Raw genomic sequence first — 25,228 nt, forward strand, 5'->3', positions numbered from 1 at the left:
GGAACGCACCCCCCCCCCCTTCCGTCCCTCTCCTCCCAATTCAACTCGATTCGCTGCGTAAAGAACATCGTCTCTTGCCTCTTGTCACACGAAATAACAAGAGTCGGCCATCGATTTTGTTGCTGCTATAGGACGAGACTAGAGTTGAGGCGATTGTACATAAGTAATATAACATGTGTCATTTTTTCACTCTAGATTTTATTCATGTCTCTCTGTCTGTCTGTCTGTCTGTCTGTCTGTCTGTCTGTTCGTTATTATGAGCCAATGAATTCCATAGAAATTGAAATGAAATAAAATCATTTTTAAGGAATGCGATGATTTTCCATAATTTTGTTTAAACAAACTAATATTTATCGCATCCTAAATAAAATTCTAGCGAGCTTAGTTTTGTTGCAATTTTAAAGACAAATTTGGGTTAAACAGGCTTCATCCTAGCATAACCCTATCGATTAGTCTAAGTTGTTTTTAGGCTGTTCTTTTAATAAAATATTGTATTATAACAGATGATCTTGACTTGGACTGTTCTAAGACTGAAGCTGCATTGTTTAACCTTGTTCAGAATAACACTGGCTGATGTCTGTTTGGTTTATAGAAACTTTGCAAATATAGAAATGTCCTTGACAGATAGACATACAGAGTTATAGATCGAGGTCGACCTTTATGACCTTTTGACTTCACACGTGTCACACCTGACATTTTGTGATACATTCCGTGAAAGCTCTCGTGACAGAAAAACAATTAGTAAATTTTTTAATTCAGATCGGAAGTGTGGAATGTTAGCCACCCATGATCGGGAAAGATTATCCTTCAGTGATCATTTTTGGTAACTTCTGCTGGTTACATCCACAAAATTAATCCATAATGTAATTGTTTTGTTCATATTATTTAAAAAGGATTGACTAAGCCTAGAACATCGCCGGAAAGAGAGCTAAACAGATGCTTGAGCCGGAACCGGAGCAGATATCAGAGTCGAAAACCATAACCGGAGCTGGAACCAATTCTTCCAACAGAACCTCATCACGGTAAGGCCATCTTGCTTTTCTGCCATTGAAATCAATGTGACCAAACTGAGACTGGAAGGAAAAAACAGTCAGGCTCCTTGTTATAATAATGACAAACATTAGTCATGATTGATATGGTTAGAAGGGGACCAAACAAATATTCGGCAACATAGTGTCTTACCTCTTGCAATCACAGTTAAAAAATACTGGATAATGTTCACAACGTTGGGAACATTCACCAGTCGACAGCCCGAAGCGGTCGGAAGTGGATAAATAACGATAATGAAAAGAACGATCTTCAAAATCCCACCCCAGGTTCGCGCGGGCTTTAAATTAATATCTGTACAATGCGGACACGACATTTAAACAAATGTAGAACACCCTACAACTATACAATGTGCGAGGAAATGAGTTCAAATCCGGGACCCATTTATATTAAATAGAATGAAACAAAGAACCTGCTCGGTGAGACATGCAAATGGTCTGCTAGCCGGAGGTGCAGAAATACTGGGTTAAAAAGACACAGCCTGAGAGGCGGTAACCCGATTTCTGAGTATTTCTGTGGGTTTTTTTGTGCAGCACATTTAAACGGGTCTCGTTTAATGGCGTGCAAAACAAAATGCTGCCTGAAGATGCCTGTGTATTATAGCTTCAAGTAGCTCTTAGACATGAGCAAGGAGTGGAGGCCAAAGATTATTCACTCGATGTTCTATTTTTTTTTTCCATATCCATCCGTTGAGGAAGCAGTACTTGGAAAATGAACAATGCTACATGTTTAATACATGAAGGTTGTTACTGTTAATTGGCTTTACATCCTGGTCTTGCGTCTAAACTACAAAGCAGACCGGCATATGTGAAACGAATTACAACTTCTGCTCTATAAGGGCAAGGCTCTGGCTAATTAAGTTTGCTTTCTAGTTTGAATGAGTTGTGTAGACTGGAAAATAGGGCTGAGCATCAAAGATGGCTTCATACCGTGATTATGTGGATAGATGCTCAGGGGCTGGCTTATTAACTTGTCTGGGCAATTGGCAGAGTGTTTTAAAAATGAAGGTTAAAGGGAAGGTACACGTTTGGTTATTACTCAAAACAAATATTACTTTAAAAACTGACTTGGTAACGAGCATTTGAGAGCTGTTGGTAGTATAAACCATTGTGCGTAACGACTCCCTATGAAGTAACGTAGTTTTTGAGAAAATTTCTCACTAACATAATAAAAGACTTCTGGCTAGAAGTCTTTTATTCTTATCTGAAAGCACACAATTTCGTCCTACAAGGTGTTTTTCTTTCATCATTTTCTCGCAACTTCGATGACCAATTGAGCCCAAATCTTCACAGGCTTGTTGATTTATGGTTATGATGGATTACACAAAGTAAAACAATAACCAAACGTGTACCTACCCTTTAAAGGGGCTTGCTAACAGAGATACAAACAGAAGCACAGTAGCCATAGTACAAACATTTGGCATTAACTAAACTATTCTTAGCTACGTATGGCTTCTGACTGGAACCGTCCAAGAGAGATGACCACAACTTAGGGAGACCGCCACCATTTGGGCTAGATGGCAGTTGGGCGCGGGCAAGCTCAAACTTTACACAATCAGTTTTTCATGTGGATTTATTCGTTTGGGCTGCATATAGGTAATACTAACGTGCTAGCCTGATTTAACATGTCGGAGAAGATCGCTCTTTAGTCTCGTCTGGAATCCCACCTCGGACGGGACCTCGCTTGTGGATTTGTTTTCAGTCTGTACTTGCAGCCTTCAAGGATTGAGCATAAATGCACTGCCACACACACCGTGGCGAACCCCTTCTCTTGACGATAAGTGGGTACTGTGGTTATGTACGTGCATTAATAATTTTAATAACAGCACACGGGACCTACGGCTTTGCGTCCCATCCGAAGGACGGAGCAAAATCAAACGTTGTGTTTACCTGTGATTTCCCTTATTAACCTTTCATCGTCACCGACTAATCCGCACTCAATAAATTATTCACTGGTCTAGGTGTTCCTTGAGAGTATTGAACTCTGGGCATCTACACGGCAAGTCAAAATACCACCACCACGTTTTAACCGCCAAGAGAAGAAGATGTTTAAAATGCCACTCACCGCAAATACATTGATAGACCAGCGTGTGGCTGCATTATTCATAGCACACTGGTAGGGGTTGACTGAAATAGAGCTGTATTTATTAGTGTTTTCTTTTGGTCGGAGGCTGAGTATCCATGATCTCCTAATCTGGGCCATCTGATATCACACTTTACACAATTTAATAATGTTTTCCCAGGGGAATGCGCTCCAACGATTTTATTTATAATGTTTTTTTAAGTCGTTGAATCGTACGGCTGAAACGGATAGCTCGGCTGCATGCCTCAAAAAATTGTAGTTTTGTGACTGGAAGGGACCACGAAACTGGCTGGTAAAACGTGTGGGAGTGTAAATAAAGCGAATACTATATTATCATGGCTGCGGATATCTGGATTTTTCCCATGCAAACCTATGTAACAAAATCGGGGCTGGAAGAAAACACTGCCTGGTTCCTTTGTCTACAATGAATATCAGCATTTTTTTATACTGTTATTGGATACAGGAACCAAGATTTAGGCAGCGTCAGCGTGGTCTGTATTTTATGAAATTTGTTCAGTTTTGTTTTCTCACAGACTTGTGTTTATTATAACGGGGTAAAGCAAGGCGCCATCTTTGGTGGTGTGTCGTGGCCGAACGGCCCGTAACATCATATAAATTTATGATTGTTTGAGTCACCAAAGTGTTGGTTCAAATTCCGGTCATGAAACTTGTGTCCTGGAGCGAGGTACTTAACCTTATTTGCTTCTCTCCACCTAGGTGTGAAAAGGGGAACAGAAGGACCAAACGCGGCATTGTGTTAGATGTACGCTCTATAATAATATAGGCAGCTTGAGGCTGTTTGCTCGCTAGGCAGTTGACACAATTTGTGGGCTGGTTTAATTAGTATGATGAACAGGGATAATAATGTAAGAACGCCGCCTTGATCTAGCCACTAAGACATGAGCTTCATTATAAGAACACTTTCACTTTATCTCAGACTTTTTCCGTGTATACACAAGGTCAATATCGAACACCAAAACCTATCACATGGAAGAAGCTAGACTGTTGTTGGTTATACTTGTGTTCGCGATGGGACTGTATACGTTTACGACGTCGATGTACGATACTGAAATTGGGTATCACGTCAGAAGATAGTTGTTGAAGGGTGCATTTTACTGTATTCCGGTCTGCTAGAAATGGGTTGATTTTTATGTTGACACAATGAAAGCTCGTAGGATAAGCTGTATATCAATAAAACCTCTTAAATCGAATCATCTTTATTCGTGGTTTGGGTGTTTTTCTGTTGGTTTATGTTTCAGTTTCCTTGCGCATTAATGTAAGAACATCTGAAACTGCCTTCCTGATTTGAGGTGTAGAGTTTCTTGTTACGCCATTCTGTCCCGATGTGTACGACCAAGGAGAGATGCATCCAGTTATTTCCATCTACTTCCCTCTTTACGGATCTGACTCTTGTTGACCGTTGCGTCGCATAAAACCAAAACAATTGAATTAATGAAACTTTATAACCGAATTACTTTGCTTTCATACGCCCACCCATTCCCTGTTTCGGTGTCGTCCAAAGGCATATTTTACTGGAGAAACATTTGTGAATTCACCCCAAACCAGAGACCATATGCCTCCTCAAGCCACCCACCCTGTACCTCTACTCCACAAGAGGACTATACATAGAGATCATGGACCCCCTTTTTTTTAGTTTAACCACGTACTTTTATTTGAAGTTGACTCCGGACAGAAGTTCTGATTCGTATATACGTGCATGACTCCAGTGAGTGTAATTGTATTAGAGACACAGTGCACAATCACTCTGACCTTTCCATCTCAGGCGTCAGACGTGAACAGCTCTTCTACGCTGGTGCATTGAAAAGAAAAAAATGGCGCGGCGTCAAATTATTGCAATTTTTGTCTCTCCTTTTTCTTACTTTGAGAACTGCTAGTCTTAATAGGCCTTGGATAGTGAATGGTAGACCCCCTTTACGGTTTGTCTACATGTGATGGATGGTCAAAGTGAATTTAGGCCGCGGGGCAAAGTGTACTCGAGAATTATCAGCAATCGCAAAGAAATATGCTTTCAATTATAGAAACATTAGGGAGAACATTAAATAGACCTGCCTGACAGTAAAACATCACAACGTTATTGACCCTTCTTGCAATCTGGAGTGCTTGGTGACGAGGTTGATGTATTGATTGTGTGACTTGTGACCCACATCTTTACCAGCTGGGTGGCGTAGGAGGTTGGCAGGCATACATTCACGAAATGACATTTTTGGATCAATTCCACAATTGTATAGCACTGGACACTATTGGTAATTGTCAAAGACTAGTCTTCTCGCTTGATGTATCTCAACATATGCATACAAAACAAAACTGTGAAAATTTGAGCTCATTTGGTCATCGAAGTTGCGACATAATAATGAAAGAAAAAACACCCGTGTCAAACGAAGTTGTGTGCTTTCAGATGCTTGATTTCGAGACCTCAAATTCTAAGTCTGAGGTCTCGAAATCAAATTGCTTTTTTCTTGAAAACTATACGTCACTTCAGAGGGAGCCGTTTCTCACAACCTCTCCGTATGACTCGTTACCAAGTAAAGTTTTATAATAATTATTATTTTGAGTTATAACCAATAGTGTCCACTGCCTTTAAGACTCCAAAATGAGATATAACTTGATCAGTTTTGATGATGTTTACATTATCTTCTATTGTTCCCAAACCTTACACCAAAAATTAGAGTAATTTGTACAGTAGAATGAAATAATTTCTGAGTCATATTGAAGTAGAAAAAGCACAGTGTATATGTCTTATTTATTTATGTTAATTAGTGTGAAATGAAAAATGAACGTCAACTTACGAAACAGTTCTGGTATGGTCGACTGTATTAATTGTTCATATTTTACAAGTCATTGATCTGACGTACACAGTCGAGCTACTGATGTAGGCCAGCGTATCTGTGCATCGCTGATCGATACTGTCTGCCCGCAAATATTATTTTGAGTGAGCATGTCGGTTTTTTGTTTAATGCACTGGACACTATTGGTAAAGACTCAAAATAATTGTTAGCATGAAAACTTGCTTAGCAACGAGCAATGAATAGCTGTCGATAGTACAACACTTTGTGAGAAACGGCTCCATCTGGAGTAACGTAGTTTTTACAGAAAAAAAGTAATTTCTCACTAAAATATTTGAATTGAATTCTAGACCTCAGCTGAGGTCGCAAACTCAAGGCGTCTGAAAGCACACAACTTGTGCAACAAGGGTGTTTTCATATTCTCTCGCAACTTCGCAACCAATTGAGTTAAAATTTGCACAGGTTTGTTATTTTATGCATAATGTTGAGATACACTGAGTGAAATGACTGGTCTTTGACGATTACCAACGGTGTTCAATGCCTTTCGGGTGGTCGGCTTGACGTAGTGGTACCTATCCTCTTTAGGGTTGTATATTTTCCAAGCCCTCCATCTCAATAGGACACTGGTTCGATTCACACCGGGGGGAACTATGTAGATTGGCGTTTCAGTCCCTACCGGACTGCATTGGTTTTCCCCTAGTTTCTTTTGGATTTGGGATTGAAACGTCAGTCTAACAACGGGGACCAAATGAGGAGTTGATAAAGAATGTAGCCAGTTAAGCTAATTAAGCTTACAATTTCTGAGAGTCTTATGGAAAACAAATACCAGTTTGTATAAGTTGTCGAGCTAAGTTGTCGGGTGGCATGGTTGGCTTGTGCGTAAAGCGCTCGCCTCTCACCAAGGTGACCCCGGTTCGATTCCCGGTCGGGGCCATATGTGAGTTGAGTTGTGCGTTGGTTCTCTGCTGTGCCACGAGGGTTTTCCAGACCATCCGGTTTTCCTCCCTCAGGAAAAAATCAAACACTTTCGATCTTGGCTGTGCTCCGTGGTCATAATAGGTTGATGTGGCTGGCAGCTGAATGCGCCCTTGCATGCCTGCTTTTCGAACATGTTGTAGCCACGTCCTTCGCAATTCAGCTCTTAGCTGAAATTTATTATTATTATTATTATATTATTAAAGCTTCGCACAGACGGGGGGGGTACATCGAGTTCGAGATAACAATTCTGTTATTAACTCATTGTTAATAGATGTCTATTAACTTTTGCATACACAATTCACATTAACCCTTCTACGTGTTGTCTTGAATGCTTTGGCGTCTTCCCCCTTCTCCCCCTCACTTTTTCCCTTTATCATGAGTGATCGTGTTTCTTCGCCGTGCTTGATATGATCTGGATTAGAATATGATCGGGGAAGGCCTTAGTACCGCGTTCACAAAGAGGAAAGAAGTCCACGGGTGAAGTTAATTCGGCCCTCAAGCGTGTCAGGCAAGCCGTTGCCCCGCCAGGGCAATGTGCTGACTATCCCCGCATCACGCGCTCCCCTTCATCGGTCGAAGCTCCCGTTCCGGACTTATATATTCGACCTTTCGGCTACTCCGGTTTACACAACACCCTTAATCCAAGAAAAACCAGATAAATTCACAAGATATAAATTTTCTTATTTTGTTGGCCATCGGCTGGAGTCCCAAATCATCAGGTGAACATATAACACCCCCAGCCTAAAAAGTTATAAAACTAACAACAGTATGTACCTGTATAAACAAGGTAGATGGTTATCTCAACCGGGGAAAAACTCTTACTCTTTTTAGGAAAAAGTGAGCGTGCCTTTTTATCGTGAATATCGGGAGGTCTTGTGCTAGTTTCTTCGAAAAGACGTGCGGGCGATCTTCAGAGACTGAAATTAGAACAGGCTTATGGTGATCTTTTCCGTAGCAGGAATTTGCAAACGTTTATTCTTAGCATGGTGGTTTTAAAGGTTGCTCCACATGGATGGAAGTGTTTGCGAATGATTTTGCAAAAGTTTGTTCAGAGCATGTTGGTTTGAAAGGAAGATGGGGCTTTGCCATCTTGGCTCTCGTTTCAAATTTATCATGATGCTCACCGAAATAGGAATTGAGTGCATTCTCCTGGTAATGTCTACTGATTTGATTTATTGTTTGTGTTAAAGACACTGGACACTAATGGTAATTGTCAAAGACCAGTCTTCTCACTTGGTGTATTTCTACGTATGCATTTAATAACAAACATGTGAAAATTTGAGCTCAATCGGTCATCGAAGTTGCGAGATAATAATGAAAGAAAAAATACACCTTGTCACACGAAGTTGTGTGCTTTCAGATGCTTGATTTCGAGACCTCAAATTCTAAATTTGAGGTCTCGAAATCAAATTCGCGGAAAATGAAAATTACTTCTTTCTCGAAAACTAAGTCACTTCAGAGGGAGCCGTTTCTCACAATGTTTTATACTATCAACCTCTCCCCATTACTCGTTACCATGTAAGGTTTTATGATAATAATTATTAATTACCCGTAAATGCTTAAACCTAATCTGCTTTCCGTTTAAAAGAAAATTAACAAAACTTCTTAGCGAATCATGATTATGACTCCAAAATGCTCGCCAGCTGGTCTCCAACACGGGTCAGAACCCGCTATAATTAACAACCCCTCCACATGAGATTCTTTTCTAGAAGCAATCCACGTATTCGGGGGTCCCTCGCAAAGAGGGACAATCAATGGACTTGTAAGTGATCAGTGTTTTACCCTCTCGTCATGTGTATTAGGTTACATCGCACAGGTGTACGCGGGGGTTGTTTTCCAGGAGCCCCACGAGGCACGGAACACCCCCGTGTGATAGGAGGCACCGCGGGGGATAAAACCTCGTGGTCGACCCCCTCGGGCAAGTTGCATGATTCGTTGGAGGCTTTGGGGAAGGAGGGAAACCGAGCTGCCGGTGGTTCAGCATTTGCATATGATTATAGTTGGAGAGGCGATTGTGGTTTAGACCCGATAGCGACACGTGGTCAAGCTAGTATGGGGATTATGGATATTTACTTATAACTTAAAGGGTTTTTCGATATGTTGGTATAACCTAGCAGCATATCATACTTAAGTGGTTTCATAAGTTGATACAACCATGCCTTCGTTTTACCCTATGGTACAACTGTAGCAACATCTCGTTTGAAGGGGTTTCAAAATAAGTTGATGTAACTTGCAACGTGCGATTTCAATGAATTGTTAAAGGGAAGGTACACGTTTGCTCATCGTCAAAGACCAGTGTTCTCACTTGGTGTATCCCATCATACGCCTCTCTTAATATTTATGCATGAGGTACGTCACAATGCTAACTCAAAACGAGGCGATGGGCGCAGCCACTGCAAGTGATGGGGAACGTGCGCCCATAGCCTCATTTTGGGTAAGAATTATGACGTCATGCATAAGTATTAAGAGAGGCGTATAAGCATAAAATAACAAGCCTGTGAAAATTTGGGCTCAATCGGTCATCGAAGTTGCGAGAAAATGATGAAAGAAACAACACCTTTGTTTGACGAATTGGTGTGCTTTCAGATAAGAGTAAAAGAGTTCTAGCTAGAAGTCTTTTATTATTTTAGTGAGAAATTACCTCTTTCTCAAAAACTTCGTTACTTCAGAGGGAGTCATTTCCCACAATGTTATTTACTATCAACAGCTCTCCAATGCTCGTTACCAAGTCAGTTTTTAGGTTAATATTTGTTTTGAGTAACGTCCCTTTAAAGGTTATTTTGGTTTCCCTATAATATTATTTGTTTTATTGTTTGGAAACAGTCTCTAACTTTAAACATGTTTTTCTCCACCTACCTTTTGGTAAAAAGCCGAGACAAGGTAGACAGTATAACAGCCTTATTTGTGATATAGTTGTACACAAAGTTGACTAAGTTTCTTCCCTTCACACAGGAGTACAGAATGTGACAGACGTGTATAGAGAGCGTGATTTGTTTTGGGGCAGAGAGCTGTCATTTCCTCGCGGGCTTGTTCATGGTAGCGCTGACGTCATAGATGACGTCATTGGAATCGTCAATTGTGTACGAGGTTGAAAGAGTCGCCCTCAAAGTAACTTCTCTCCGCCCAGATGTACAAAAGGTAAGAAACAGCTGGTTGCTTTGTTTTTATGACTACCAAAATGGCATCTGTGTGCATTTACTATTAGTATTACCCCGTTTTTAACAGCAGTTGTAGTAATGCATTATTCAAACGCAAGTCATCGATTACAGGTTATTTACCTGTTTAAATATACCTTTTTAATTCGCTGCTAAAATTCAAAGCATAACTAGCATATGCCAAACAACTGCGGAAGAAAACCCAGTCGATATGATTATATTATTTGTAAATCCTTCAACTTGGCGATCTTACTCTGCACAAGGTCTGCAAGAGACAACGGAGTGTGAAGAAGAAGAAAAAGATTGCAGAGGAGAAGGAAAAAACAGGTGAGAGAGTGAGAAACCGGACTGCATTTCCGCTCTGCACCGTCCGTATCGCGTGTACAACGGCGGGCTCCATCGATTGCACGTAGCACGATTAGAATTTACCGCACAATGCCCGATCCATTTCTAAACCAGTGGCAGTCCGGAAAACGGGTCAGTGACAAAATTGGGCCAACTTGAAATTCAGCTGGGTAGTAGAAAGGCAGGGATCGATAGCAGTGGAGTTTAGAGTGGTGTGCCTCGGGTTTGGTATGAAAATGCCACCAAAAGGAGGCGAAGGAAAGGTAAAAATATAACGCAGAACACAACAACCTTAAATAATTATTGGTTTATTGTTTTGAGGGTGAAATGAGATCTCTTGCCTATGAATATTTACCACAACAAATGAACTAAACAAGATTTAGTTCGCATGCATGTTTAATTGCATCGGGTATAAAGCATTTTCATTTTGGTTTTAATACCCATATTCACCGATGTGTTTCAGCAATGTATTCTCAGTACTTTCCCAAGTTCTGTGGAAATAAAATCACAGGCATATAACTCGGGTTGGATTCTAACCCACGACCCTTGTAATTCTAGAGCAGTGTCTTACCAACTAGACTACCGAGATTGCCTAGTACCAAGAAGCAGTTCGAATCCTATGTTTGAGAGCGGGTACTGCAAAGATTTTATATATAAAGATAATTTCAGTTACAGTTTATAAACAGATTTATTTCTGTAGGGTCAGACACTGTAATCAGCGACTCTCCCGCATCTGTGGTGCGTATTGTATTATTTCCAGTCATACCTCAAGTTCGTGCATAAATTGACATTTCTGCATTTCCGTGAAATTGACAATGTTCGTAATGAAAAATTCCTAAGCCTAACCGTAGAATCGCAGTCACAACAGTTCCTCTGTAGTCATCAAAGAATAACGGGGTCATACAAAGTCCATTTCCCAATCAATGTCTGGTATATTAAATCTTAACACGCACAAAATCAGAGCAAAATAAAAGATAATAATTCAAACATGCGGTGAAAAAAATAGACCAATTGTTTAACAAAATTGTGAAGAAATTAAAGCGGTTGTAAACGACATTGCTCAAATAAAATGCGCCGTGCTGAATGCTACGTGAAATGTGAATGTTGTAATTGTAATGCCCAGCTAGATATTTTAACTATACAAGAAAGGAACGAGATAGAACAAATTTTAAAAGCTGAGCGGTTTTGTGCATTGGACTTAGTTCTTGTGGTTTAATAATTGAGATATGGGTTCGAATCCCAGTCATGACACTTATGTCCTTGAGCAAGACACTTAATTATAATTGCTTCTCTTCATCCGGGTAAATGTGTATCGGAAGGGCATGGTTCTTGTGATTGATCTAGCTTTGTTTTTTTGTCTGTAATGGAAAGAGCCTTTATTATTACAGATCATATTCGAAGGCATCGCGCCTAAATCATCAAGATTACGAAATATAAGTTGACTGAAAACCAATCTGAAGTATAAGTGGTGGCGCTCTTGACTATGATTGCGGGATTTAATTTGTTCAGGCGGCACTTTTAAATGAGGCTCATGTATATTTTTTAGACTTTTCAATATATTTGTTTATGGATATGTTCAGTTTGCCCGCCTGTTGAACTGATTACAACTGTATTTCACATTCAATGGAAATAGATTTTTTTTATTGCATTGTTTTAAGTTTCCAAAAATAGATAATCTTATCATAGAAAGGTTTATTGATAACAACTTTATGCGTAATCGTTTCTTACTCGGGAGGATAAAACTCTCAACATGTTATTCGAGATCGCGCCAGAAAAAAAAAATCACTAAAGTGGTCCAAATCTCCACAGGCATATCTCACTATTTCTTATACTCGTCCAATTGTCGATCATCCGTAAAGGCAGATCGCCCGTTTGCCCGTAACACCTCCCCGGCAACATTAGCCGGGAAGGATGTTTAGATTGGCAGTAAATGTGACATCTTAGTCGGCTAATAGCCCGCTAGGAACGGGCAATGGGCACCGCTATGTTGATTGTCAATTGCAGAGAGCGAGGTCTAGCGAGTCGAGCTCCATGAAACGCAAGGCGTCTCTCGTACTCAGGCTTCCATAACTGACGTATGAAAGTCATCGCTCGATGACATTTTCAACTGTTTGATAACCTTATAACTGACTTTAAAGGAGTGTCACAAACCTTTAATATAAATAGTGGTCGTGCTCCCTGCCATCAACAGTAATAGTCGATAATGATTCTGTTATTAGAAAGGAGTGGGACAGCATTGATTATGACTCTCCTGTGTGTCAGTTTGTTCTCATTTTAGTTTAATGACAGGTGGGTTTAGTATTTGGTGAGAGGGTGGTTGACGGTAATTGATTCAACTTCAATTTAAAATCTTGAAATCTCTCCTTTTATCAGCGATTTACCATAACCATCTGATCAGTTTAGCTCTTCTACGTTATAGTGGTCTCCATAATTTGTCGCCTTCGCCAGATTTGGGTTGTCAGTTTGAACATAAATCTAATCTAATCTGTGTCCGAATGACCTGGAAATCGGTCAACACGGAGCAGAATCCTAGTAACGAAATCCCTTTTTGAAAGAAAATCGGGTCAGACTGACCCGGATAGGGTTGAGGCCCACATGAGGCTCAGAAGCCTGATCAATTCTGAACTGGGAATTTTAAGAGTGTACACTTACGGCTGTTTCAAAGTTTCCGGTCAGCCTGACCTGATATGGGTCAAGGTCGTGGACCGGGTCAAGTAGTGTACTTTCATGTTGCCAACACTCTCTACAATCAATGGGCAGTTGCCTGAGTAGGAAGGTCTGAAAGCACAGGGAAGGGTGAAGTTGACAATGTGTTTTATTTGTTGTTCTTGTTAGTTAAACTCCAAGGAGAGAACTTTCCCTTAGTTGATATCAAATGATACCAATGTGTCGGTCATTCGAGTCTGTTTGTTGGCCTAATTGACGAAGAAGAAACCCGTCCAGTCCTCCAGGGCGACAGCCCAGCTCGGGTGTCAAAGTTCAAAATCAACTGCTATTAAATTAGTCTTTTGAAACCGGCACATCTACTCCGTACTCCAGGGAAATTGCACGGCGAGCGCAGGGGCCTTTAACTCGGCGAAATTAAACCACGGTTCCGCTATAGTTGGAGTAACAGGGTCCCCGGCAGTTCTCGTGTGACAGATTGACAATCGGTACGCCGGACGTTTTGGATAGAAACAGAAGACTTGTTGCCGAAGTTTGAATGATTCCCCAGTGAAATCGTCATCATTCTGTTCTCCTTCGTCTTGTTGAATACCAGAAGGAAGCCCCTTGCAGAGTTCTCTGATAGGCAGACGTAGGTCTAAACATGTGCAGTCATTTTAGAGAGACGCTGTGGCCATGGTTTTGGTTCTCTGTTTTAATTGTAGTGCTCGCCTGCTCCATTATTTTCTTTAAAAAAATAGAAAACTGAAGCTTCTTGTTGGCACCATAGAAACTGTGAACTCCGTATACTCTGAATAGGCATATTATATTTTGGAAGTAATATTTAGTTATTTTGAAATCTTAAAATTGACCGATAGTCTTCAATATCTATTGGCAGGTATATTTTACTAGGAAGTACGGTTGTAGCTTTAACACCGAACTGTGAGCTTTGTAGGCTAAATTAATAACTGTCCATGACGCGGACCTAGATGGTGTCCATGAGTAGTTCCCTAATTGGTACGTTCTACTATCGAACTGGTAGCGTTTTGTATGTACGGGGTTAAAGCCTTCAGGCCTAGGCAAAGCTGGCGGTGGTGTCGTTGCCCCAGGGCCCCCTAGGCCCCGGTGCGTCTGATGCCACGAGGTTCGGATAACCTTGTACCAACATGCTGTCTCCACGTTAAATGGGTCTACAGGACATTTTTAATATCATAAACGGGAAGGTTTCTGTGCTGAGGGTCGCCAGCATGTGGCTCTACCGCTGAGATGCCTTTAGCCTAGATATCTGACGTCACACTTTGAGGACAGTGAGGTCACCCTCTCTTTAGTGAGCTGCGTCTCTGCTTTCTTTATATCTTTGATCTTTCAGTTGGTGTCAAACAGTGCAAATTTATAGATAAAATTTATACCGAACCACCTTAAATAACCATGCGCAAGTGTCCATAGGCGTGTTCAATAATGTCGGCCACGGCCATTGACAGATACTGGCCTCCTAAAACAGCACGCAACTTGTTTTTATCAAAAACTGTAGCAAATAATCGAATGCGAACCGTTTTTTTAGATGATCAATAACCTATATAGGTTATGCATGTCCCAATGCGCATGATCTGTGGGCAAAGCATTCTGGGTTAAATCCGAGTCCAAGCAACACCGGCAACCATCATGGCGTGCTGGATTTTAAATAATAAAACTATGGGTGCGTTTGATTAGTTTCCCTGGGGTCGACCCCGGTCTGCCCCCCCCCCCGGTACGATCGAATACCTTTGACGTCATTCCAGGGGCTCAACCGGGTCAGCCCGGGTCAGCCCAAAGTGCCCTGCTTGTGGAGTGGGTCACTTTAGGCTGGTCCCAGGTGCATGACGTCACCACGAATGTGTGAGTGATCATTCGTCATTCGTTTAGCTCTTGTCAGGGGCTCACCCGAGTAAGCATGGCGGGGTCGACCCAGGGAAGCCAATCGAACGCACCCTACAAAACCCGGTTAGTGAGCGCTGACGGCACGTGTAAACAGCATCATGGCGTCCATGTTGGGGTGTTGCAAAGGACATGCCATACTTCAACAGATGGGGACACGGAATTCTAGCCGTAGCCATAATAATGAAAGAAAAAACACCCTAATCACACGAAGCTGGGTGCTTTCAGACGCTTGTTTTCGAAACCTCAAATTCTAATTCTGAGGTCTCGAAATCAAATTCGTGGAAAATTACTTCTTTCTCGAAAACAACGTTACATCAAGTGGAGCCGTTTCTCACAATGTTTCATACTATCAACCTCTCCCCATTACTCGTTACCAAGTAAGGTTTTATGCCAACAATTATTTTGAGTAATTACCAATATTGTCCACTGCCTTTAAACTGTGCGCACGGTTTCCCAAGATGTGGATGTCATTGGCCCTTGTGCATGAAAACGAATATTGAAAAAAAAAAAAGAAAAAAAAAAAAAAAAAAGGTTCAAGGCCCTGCTTGCCGCAGAACTTCACATGCAGTCCAAGTTTGAAATTATTAATGAAGTATGGCCTAATGAACGTCAATGAACGTCATGGTAATTTGACGGGCAACGAACTCAGCAACAGCTGCTCCGATGACAAGCAATGGCGTCTGGCAGCTGTTGACTGAAACCTAGAGTCCAATACAATCTTAGGACTTGGTTGAATTTTTTAATTATGTAAGACAATGGGTGCGTATTGGTTATGACTCAAATCAATAAAGACAGTTTTGTTTGTAATGTGGTGTTTGTTTACTTTGGCTTCCGCTTTAAAGCCATTGGACATTTTCGGTAAACAGTACTGTCCAAGGCCCACACTTCGTGTATCACAACTTTTATATCAAATAACAAACCTGTGAAAATTTAGGCTCAACCGGTCATCGGAGTGGGGAGAAAATAACGGGAAAACCCAACCTTGTTTCCACACGTTTCGCCGTGTCATGACATGTGTTTAAAATAAATCCGTAATTCTTGATATCGAGAATTGATATTGTTTTACTGTTTTCTCAAAAAGTAAAGTATTTCATGGAATAATATTTCAAGGGAAGTCTTTCACCACTACCTTCTGTAAACCCTGTAAGTTATTTGTAAATCTGTAAACTTTAATTTTGTTTTCTGTACCGAACGGGTCCAATGACTTTAAAGCATGTGGAAACATTGGTAATTGTCTAAGACCAATATTTGAACCTTATGTGACCCAAGTGAAGTAAACAAGCACGTGGTCATCCGAGTCAAGTAAAAAATGGTAAAACGAAACGGATGTTTAGCAAACTAAAAAATAAAGATTGGTGAAGCTGCCTGGAAGCATCTGGATTGCAGTGCAGTGACACAGCTTAATCATTTTATATCTGTTATTTAGGTGAAAGGTATTTCTGATAACCTACAATACTACAAATGTTGGTCTATGTGCGGTTGCCTTACAAATATTGTGTAAACCTAGATAACACTTCTAACCAAGAAAACTAACCTAAGAGATAAGTTAAATAACACCCCAAAGAACAATTCAACATTATTATTTTAGTCAATCAGCAGCATTAATCACGGGAGGCAATAAACTGAAATAACACACGGCACGACTTGTAATTAGTAAAAACAATAAAACGCGAGAGAAAATTGCGTTCGGCTAAACAAACGGTCTGATCCCATTGCCCGTGCCATTTGCATGAGTGGACGTAAAACAAGCGCCAATTTAGTCGATTGGGTGGAAGGCACCGCGATTGAAAGGAACCGCTAACATATAATCCAATCCAAAACAAATGAAGCGAAGAACCTGATAGAATGAAGAAGTCCCAAGACGCAGTCAAAGAAATACATGCTCCCATGGGGACGGGAGTGGGGGAAAAACCTACAAATGTTCACGCTACTGGTAAAGTAGGCGGGAAATTATGGGAGAAACCCTAATCCAATTTGGTACTGTATGTTGTGTAAGTTTTCATGAACAGGCTTGATATACCGCCCTCTATAGTGACTACTGGCTTACACAAACCGTTGTTCAAATCTCTGTTCACTTGAAGACAAAGCTCACGTAACAATCGAGGAAAAATGTGTAGTTAGAACTTGAAAGCTCAACGGTTATCAGGACCATACCTGCCTGTACCAATCCACAAAAACAAGAGAACAAATTCCACCTGAGATCACCTATACTTAATATTTCGGTTGCTTGACAAACAAAAATAACTTGTTTTCCCAGGCTCGTGGATAAACGCCGGATACCTGCCTTCCAAAGCGCGGGACGTGTCTGCCAGATTTGACAAACTTTAGTTGGTTGGTTAGATGATGTCTTTCCTTTCGTTAAACAAAGCCCAACGGTTCGAGTCCAATGTTGACCACTATAGCCATGAGGGTACCATACGGCCAACATTCGAATTCATGCCATTGCCAAAGGGTCCAGTGCAAGTTAGGTTTGTTTTTCTTTAAATGACCACACATTGATGCAACGAACGGGTACACCGTATTTAAACTGTGCTTTTAATATTATTCATGACAAATTTACAAGCGAATACAAGCAGCCTTGTAAAATAATTACATTCCCGTCACTGATATTAGTACTATAAAGTATACAAAAGTATCACATAAGTCAAATTCCTTTAAAAAAAAGTGTTGGGAGTATATATTTGCAAAAATCAAGTCGCTAAAATAGCATAAGCAAACTGATGGCACATAGACCAAAGAGAGCCGAACCTTTCCCAACCTTTGTTGTTGCTGTTGTTGTTGTTGGGTTTTTTGGGGGGTTTTTGTTTTGTGTTTTTTTAGTTTTTTTTTTTTTTTTTTTTTTGGGGGGGGGGGGCGTCGAAGTGTTGTTGTTGAGTGATTCTCTTGGCTTACAACCTGGACAAAGTAGTTTTAAAATTTATCGCACTTGGTTTTGTTGATAAAACAACGCGGCAAATTATGCGATGAAACAATTGTGTGTTTTTTGTATTCATATAAAATAAGGGAATCAATGCTTGGTGAAGATGTTTTCACCTAGTGGTTTAAACCCGCCGAGGCCTGGTTCTTGATGATTTTACCGAGCAGTCCATGTATCAACACTTTTTACTGGTCATTGTCAAAGGTTTAAACACCCCCACGTGACGCGCTCTCCACCAAAAGGAATAGCGAAGCTGTCTTGGGTATTTATGAATTGTTTCTTAGGTTGACAAGCCACAGCTCTTGTCATCGGCATTTCGGAACGATAGTAGTAATTATGTAACAAGAACATAATGGACAAACGTGTATGAGTTGCACAAAGCCGGATGTGAATATTTTTCGAGCGTGAAGCTTTCGTGGCTTGGGTTCCGTGGCCCGCTTAATACTGGTCTACAAAATAATTGTTCGGTTCCCAGACGCTCACTAATGCGATTCAAGCGTTTTAGGCTACGAAGACGCTGTTGATTTAGACTACCATCTAACGTAACCAAATTACGTTGGGGCTCTACTTCAAACGTTCTGATCATCGTGGAACGATTTGTCGTGAATGGAGTGCATGACCGGGCAATTATTTTAACTGTTCAATGTACCACACAGAAAATAACCGGTCAATTATAAATCGCTTTGGCACCCGGAGGCAAGAGCAAGTTTTAAAACATTGTAGAAAACACAATTATGTGTAAAGGAACACGTTGCCTTAGATCGGTCGAGTTGGTTCTTTGAAAAGCGTTTGTAACTGTTTGTTATAAAATGCATACTAGGAGAAAGATTATTTAAAAGTAGAATACAATGATCCACACAAACACGCCTCGAAATTTCACGGTTTTCCTTTTACCTCGTCGACTAGCATGGTCGGCAATTTATGGGAGTCAAATGTTTGACTCCCACAAATGACCAACCGTGTTAGTTCGCAAAGTAAAAAGGAAAACCACGCAATTTCGAGACAAATTTGTGTGGATCATTGTATTCTACTTTTTAAACATCTTTCCAACCATAACATTTTATAACAAACGGTTATAAACGCTTTTTTATGGACCAACTCGTCCGATCCAAGGCAACGTGTTCCTTTAAAAAATTTGCACGGCACGCCAATTTCATTTCAGCACGACTACAATTAATTTAAACGAAGTGTAAAATTATTTATTTTGTTTTATAAAATGTACACATTGAAGATTCAACCTTTAAACCACCCGGCCTAAAATACAACCTTAGATTAATTTATAAAATACGCTTACGCTAAGAACTACGTTAACAATAGAAATTCACCTGATAAGTCTGCTGCCACCTAGCGTCCCACGGTATCGAATTGAACTGAATAATAAAATAAACTGTTGTCTCGTTTACAGAACCGGTACCAAATAAACAGGAACTTTCCCTACTCTAACTACACTTTACTTCCAATGTTGATCTAGTGTGGTAGCAATTGAAGACTAACTTTTCATTAAAAGTCATAAAAACAGCATCTTGTGCAACTATACCACGTAACACCACAAATCACTCGATTTTATTCAAATTAAAAACATTTGTCGTTTAGTATCAATCAAATCGCATCAAATTTCACCAAAGAGTCAAGGACCGTAGCATTGTTTCAGATCAGGCTGAAACAAAATGTTAACAATGATATCACGTTTGATCCACAGTCAAGCTGTAATTGTGTTAACAAACTTCTTCTGATAGCGCCCTTGAAAAAAAAAACTTGCACTTCATTAATAAACTGAAGTTTACATTTTATTAAACCCTGTGCGTGTATAACGCAAACCACTGCATAACATTGATTTATACACCTTATAAAATACGATATTAAATTCGGATATAAAGGACTCTATCTATTGGGAAAATTGGTCCATCACAAAACTGAATTTGATCTAGTGGTCTCTCTAAAAAGAACTTGAAAAAGCAGCATATCAAATGTATATGTTGCTCCTGCCATGGGTTATCTGTAATGACACAACGCACGAAAACACTGAAGTTAACTGCTTGCTATTAAATAAAACTATAGTACAACTTTGTTTTAACTTGTCTGATGCGGCAGAATCTTCGAATTAACATAAAGATAATCAAAATGACCCACAAGTATTGTTTACATTAAAAATAGTCACTTGTTGCGCAATAACTAAACGGGCCTTTCCTATAATACGAAAACGCTAGCATAATTTTTGAGGAAATATTTGACCCGTCGTCGTCACAAAAGTGTATAATTGTCCAACTGATTAGTTTGATTGAACGGTTAACAGGGTGTATATGTATGAACTGTGCCACTATTCTCGCATTGACGTTTTGTGTTTGTGTTTGTGTTTGTGATGTACGCCGTCCAGAATGTGAAAGTTAATGCAAAAGTGCTTACCTGTGCGACAAGCTTATGTTCCCTACTCATTGTTCATAGGAACTTTGTTTACGGGATCAAAAAGTTGGGTTTCGTCGTACAAAAGACCTGCAAATATAATACCAGGTTTAGAAACGTTAAAAGTGGCTCATATTCACATAATAGGCCTTTAAATACTTCTCCGTACTAGTCAAGAAAATTTTTAAAAAGTTCACTCGATCCACAAAACGAAAGTATGATCCACAAAGCAAATTTTGGCAGCTCTTACATGCGTTTTGAATACGATTACAATATTTACCTGCTACACATGCTGTCATGAACAGAGCAATCATTGCAGCTAAGAAGGCCCTGACACACAGCTTTGAAATCTCTGACTTACGATGAGGTACTAGTGGAATCAAACCACCCATCATCACACCAATGCTACCGAGGTTGGCGAACCCACACAGGGCATATGTGGCAATCACTTCGGATCGACGCTGTATAAACAAAAAAAAACAGGATGTAATTTATATATTTTGATAGAACCGAGAGGTATTTTTCTGAAGAGACTGGGTAACATTATTAGAAACGAGAATGTTTGAAATGATAGAGGGCAGCAGACAGGCAAGGTAATACCTCAATTTATTATTGACATAGTTCTTAATTAGCATGGGCAGCAGTAGCCTTGGCGCCCTTGTGTGTACATCATGCACAGAGGAAGAGTCCTATTATAGGCTAGGGCAGCAGAAGAACTGCACAAGGCACTGACGTAGCTTTCAAGTGGCTTTACTGAACTGGACTTTAATTTATAACTGGATTATTATATGTACTTATTTATATTGTGCCAAACGAACTTGGAGGTAGCATGGCTATAACATCGCACAGGCTTGCAAAGTCTGCTGCCACCTAGAGCCGAGTACATACCGTCAATTGGCCATTAGCGACATACTCCCCCATTGCCTGGTAGGCCACGATCTCATTCAGAAAAGCTTTAATCCCGATGAGCTCCGCCATGACCATGCAATCTTTCGCTTCCACTCCCAGAAGCCATGCGAGGGGGTAAAGCAGATACCGACATATCAGCTGCAAATGTAAATAATGTGGTGTCAAGACATAAGATAATATAAACAAAGGTTTTGCGGTATCACCGTGTTATGACTATCTCTAATGAGTTGGGGTGGTTCTGAAAACAACCGTTGGTTTCAACTCGACGTTTCGATCAGTATGTTCTGATGAGAATGCTCTGATCGTCTTCTAGAGAAAGCTAGAAGACGATCAGAGCATACTGATCGAAACGTCGAAACTGTTATTTTCATTATCTGTTGGAGTGGAAATAAATGTCTTGAAATGAAATGAAAATGAAATGAAAAATAACAAACTTAAAAGAGTCAAGCTATAATTACCTGAAAGCTGAGTGCTTCAATATTAACTAGACTCCCTAGCCATTCCAAGGCCGCATTGACGAATGCAAGTACGCTGATAATGGCTAAGATATTGGCCAAGATATAACCACAGATCTTTAACCCGTCAGTTGCACCAACATACATAGCTTCCAGTGCATTGCTCTCCGGACTGCAATATAAAGAGGAAACATGTTTGTTAGTTGGATATTGTTATTTGGTGTGCGGTAACACGATGTAGAAGTAGTTCTCATATAATTCAAACGTAGTTCCAACTTCCACATACCTTGCAGGAAAATACTGTATGTTAAAGCGCATTGAGCGCTCTATAAGAAGTCACAATTGTTATTATGTGTGTATCTACTTGCCAGGTGTATTTTGTTCTTAATCGAACTGCCTCGCCAATAATCTACTACCGCAGAAAAGATTCTCGGAGTTGGGAAGACTTCTCAGTTCTGAACAGAACTGTCCTGCTTCTTAACTACTACCTAGGCGAAAGGGTAGGGACTCGGCTGGGACTACTATATTTAGCTTTAAGTGGGTCGTTATTAAAGGGACACGTTGCCTTGGATCGGTCGAGTTGGTCTTTGAAAAGCGTTTGTAACCGTTTGTTATAAAACTGATATGGTTAGAAAACTGTTGTAAAAGTAGAATACAATGATCTACACAAATATGCCTCAAAATTGCATGGTTTACGTTTAACCTCGTCGACTAACACGGTCGGACATTTATGGGAGTCAAAAAGTTGACTCCCATAAATGGCCGACCGTGTTGATTTGCGACGTAAAATGAAAATCGTGCAATTTTGAGTGATACTTGTGTGGATCATTATATTCTACTTTGAAAACATCTTTCCAACCATAGACATTTCATAACAAACGGTTTCAAACGCTTTTTTATAGACCAACTCGTCCGATCCAAGGCAACGTGTTCCTTTAACTTCACTGCCGCGGAGGGAGTTCTTAATTAGTCTCAACGTTCCCACCAGCTTGCTCTTTAGTTGGTCACTGGTAGTGGAATTCCAGGGTCATTGGTTACCTGTACAAAATCAATAGGTTAGAACTATTCTTAACGAACGCACGCTTTGGACGCCTGGACTGAGGCACTCTTCGCCGTCTGAGGCGTCTTCGTCTCCGGTAAAAACATCTTGGCCGTCACCAAAGCGGCAGGTGCCGACATGAAGGACGCCGCCAAGAGGTGAGGTGCGCTTATATTGAACGAGATGAATATCGCCAGTACGCTTCCGGCGATAGTGGCGAACCCCCCGACGATGACTGCGTGCATCTCCGACTTTGTCATCTCGTTTAAGTATGGTTTGATGGCAAGGGGAGCCACAGTCTGAAAAAGAACAGAGAGTGTTAAACTGTCGTCAGAAAAATACACCAAGTAGAAGACATCCTGACAGAGTATTTAGAAATGCGGTTTTGAATGTGTATGCCTCGCAGACAATGTTGTTCAAAATTAAGACGTTTCTGGTCTGTTCATTATTTTAAATGTCCGTATTAATCTTACCATTCCAACGAATATATTTGAGGCCGTGGCAAAGGACTCGGCCCCTGACGTCCCCATAGTGAAATGCATAATGCGGGCTAAGGCTTCAATAAGCACCTGCATGACCTTCCAATAGTACAGCAGTGCAAAGACTGCACTGGTGAAGATAATGACTGGTAACACCTGCAGAAGACAAGTATACAGATAGCTGGTCAGGGGGTTACAAGTGACTGGTTAGGTGGTTGTACAGTTAACTGGTCAGGAGGGGGGCTCACATGTATCTGATCAGGGGTTAAAACTGGTCAACGGTTTACAGGTAACTAGTTTTGGGAATACAGGTAACCGGTCAGGGGCTAGTCAGGGGGTAACAGGTAACTGGTCTGGGTTAACTGGTTTGGGTTTATACAGGTATAAACTCGTAAGGGGGAATATACAGGTAAATGGGTTACATCAGTCGGGATTTGCAGGTTACCGGCCAGGAGTTACAGGTAACGGGTCGAGGGTTAGAGGTAACTAGACTGTAACTCAGTAAAGCATTTCTTCGTAAGTGATAATTTTTACTCGGACATCTGCAGTGAGTTCTCTTGCGATCTGATTGACGCATTGAATGAGCAATGCATACCTTGTAGTGTAACCGCTAATTACAAATACAGAGTTTTGACGTAGCGGCAGGTTGTGGACGTAGAGGGGGTGTGTTTTCAAGGGGCCACTTGCCAGTGTTTTGTAAACTCAAAGGTTTGAAAGACCGCGCAATGCAAAGGGAAGTTTTGCTGTTGCCCGGTTCATGTTGTAGTCAAGTAAATCTGTGTCCACACTGGCATCTACGGATCTTGCTACGGATGTCTCATTCACCTAGTTCAACATGCGTTGCAGCCGTAGCCGAAGTCAGCCGTAGGCTATCTCACGATAAGACGCTTCATCTGTGATGGGCTTTCTTAAAACATTGACTTTGAATATGCATATAAACCACTCACAACAAGAAGAAATTGATGAGCAGCCAATGGGGTTGGCCCAAAGACAAATTCGGCTCCAACATTGGTGTAATTAAGGAAGGTTTCAACCTCGTGCCCGAGCCAGTTGAATGCATCAAACCCTGGCTGTGTCCGTAGTATCAGTATACCGAGGAATAGCTGGAGCCAAAGACCCCAGAATACGGTGCGCCAATTGATCTGGGTAGTGAGGAGAAAATATATAAAGAAATCAAACAGATATCTCTGACATACTGATTATATATATGAAAAAAGGCTTTGGGGATCCAATCTATTGATTGTTTTTTAGCGGTTTTAATGTAACGGTAGAATTAAGATCATTCTTTAAAGTTCATTACGAATAATAATCAACCTTGTGTACTTAGACGAAGGAAGTTTTGAAATTAAGATTTTTAAAAATACGAAGGATTTCTTGATTTATTAGATGCAATTTGCATCGGGTTAAATAATATTAATTTGGTTGTCACCCATATTCACCGATGTGTGTTAGCACTGTATACTTTCTCGAGCTCTGTGAACAAACTCACCAGGCAATACTCGGGTGGGATGCGAACCCACGACCTTTTGCAATTCTTGAAGAGCAAATTTCTAGATTTGTTTAGAAGAAAAAAATCATTCAATGTTTAAATGCTTGAGGGCGCTCTTACCATACTTGGATATTTGGAGCTGACGAAGCTGATGATAAGCATGCATAACAAACCAAAGAGTGACCTGAGACGTTCTGGCTCGTTCACTATGGAATGGAAGACACCCGTCAGCCCACACATTAGCAGGATTATGGCGGAAAACAGTAGGTAGACCACGCTGAAACAACAGAGAGGAACATTCACATTATTATATTTTCCCTTTCCTGTCGTGCACTTTTCTTTCAATTGAACTTGTTCTTTCTTTACTGTATCTTTATGTAGACCACTCTGAAACAGCAGATAGAAATTTTCAAAGATTATGCTTTCTGTTATTTTACCTTGTCCTGTCAATTTATCTTTTCATTCTTAACTGTAACTGTTTCAAAAACCAGAACTGCTAAATCTTCTTGCCTATTCCCCTTCTTGCACTATGGAACTACCTTTCGATCCCACACTCTGCTGATCAGAAA

General features: G+C 40.6%; 1 protein-coding gene across 4 annotated transcripts in view; it reads right to left on the reverse strand.

Annotated features, from left to right (window-relative positions):
• Window positions 1–18,926: 18,926 nt before the first annotated feature.
• Window positions 18,927–25,228, reverse strand: part of LOC139940389 (solute carrier family 28 member 3-like) — a 30,678-nt gene continuing 24,376 nt past the window's right edge. For all 4 annotated transcript variants that reach the window (XM_071936614.1, XM_071936613.1, XM_071936612.1 and 1 more), the window contains 9 exons: window positions 24,780–24,936; window positions 24,118–24,312; window positions 23,165–23,326; window positions 22,734–22,990; window positions 21,656–21,824; window positions 21,177–21,335; window positions 20,569–20,749; window positions 20,292–20,378; window positions 18,927–19,884 (listed from right to left, as the gene is read on the reverse strand). In XM_071936614.1, the coding sequence (XP_071792715.1) occupies window positions 20,314–20,378; window positions 20,569–20,749; window positions 21,177–21,335; window positions 21,656–21,824; window positions 22,734–22,990; window positions 23,165–23,326; window positions 24,118–24,312; window positions 24,780–24,936 (1,345 nt within the window). In that variant the 3' untranslated portion in view covers window positions 18,927–19,884; window positions 20,292–20,313. The remainder of the gene's footprint in view (window positions 19,885–20,291; window positions 20,379–20,568; window positions 20,750–21,176; window positions 21,336–21,655; window positions 21,825–22,733; window positions 22,991–23,164; window positions 23,327–24,117; window positions 24,313–24,779; window positions 24,937–25,228) is intronic.

The sequence above is a fragment of the Asterias amurensis genome, chromosome 8 (assembly GCF_032118995.1).
Source record: "Asterias amurensis chromosome 8, ASM3211899v1".
Lineage (NCBI taxonomy): Eukaryota > Metazoa > Echinodermata > Asteroidea > Forcipulatida > Asteriidae > Asterias > Asterias amurensis.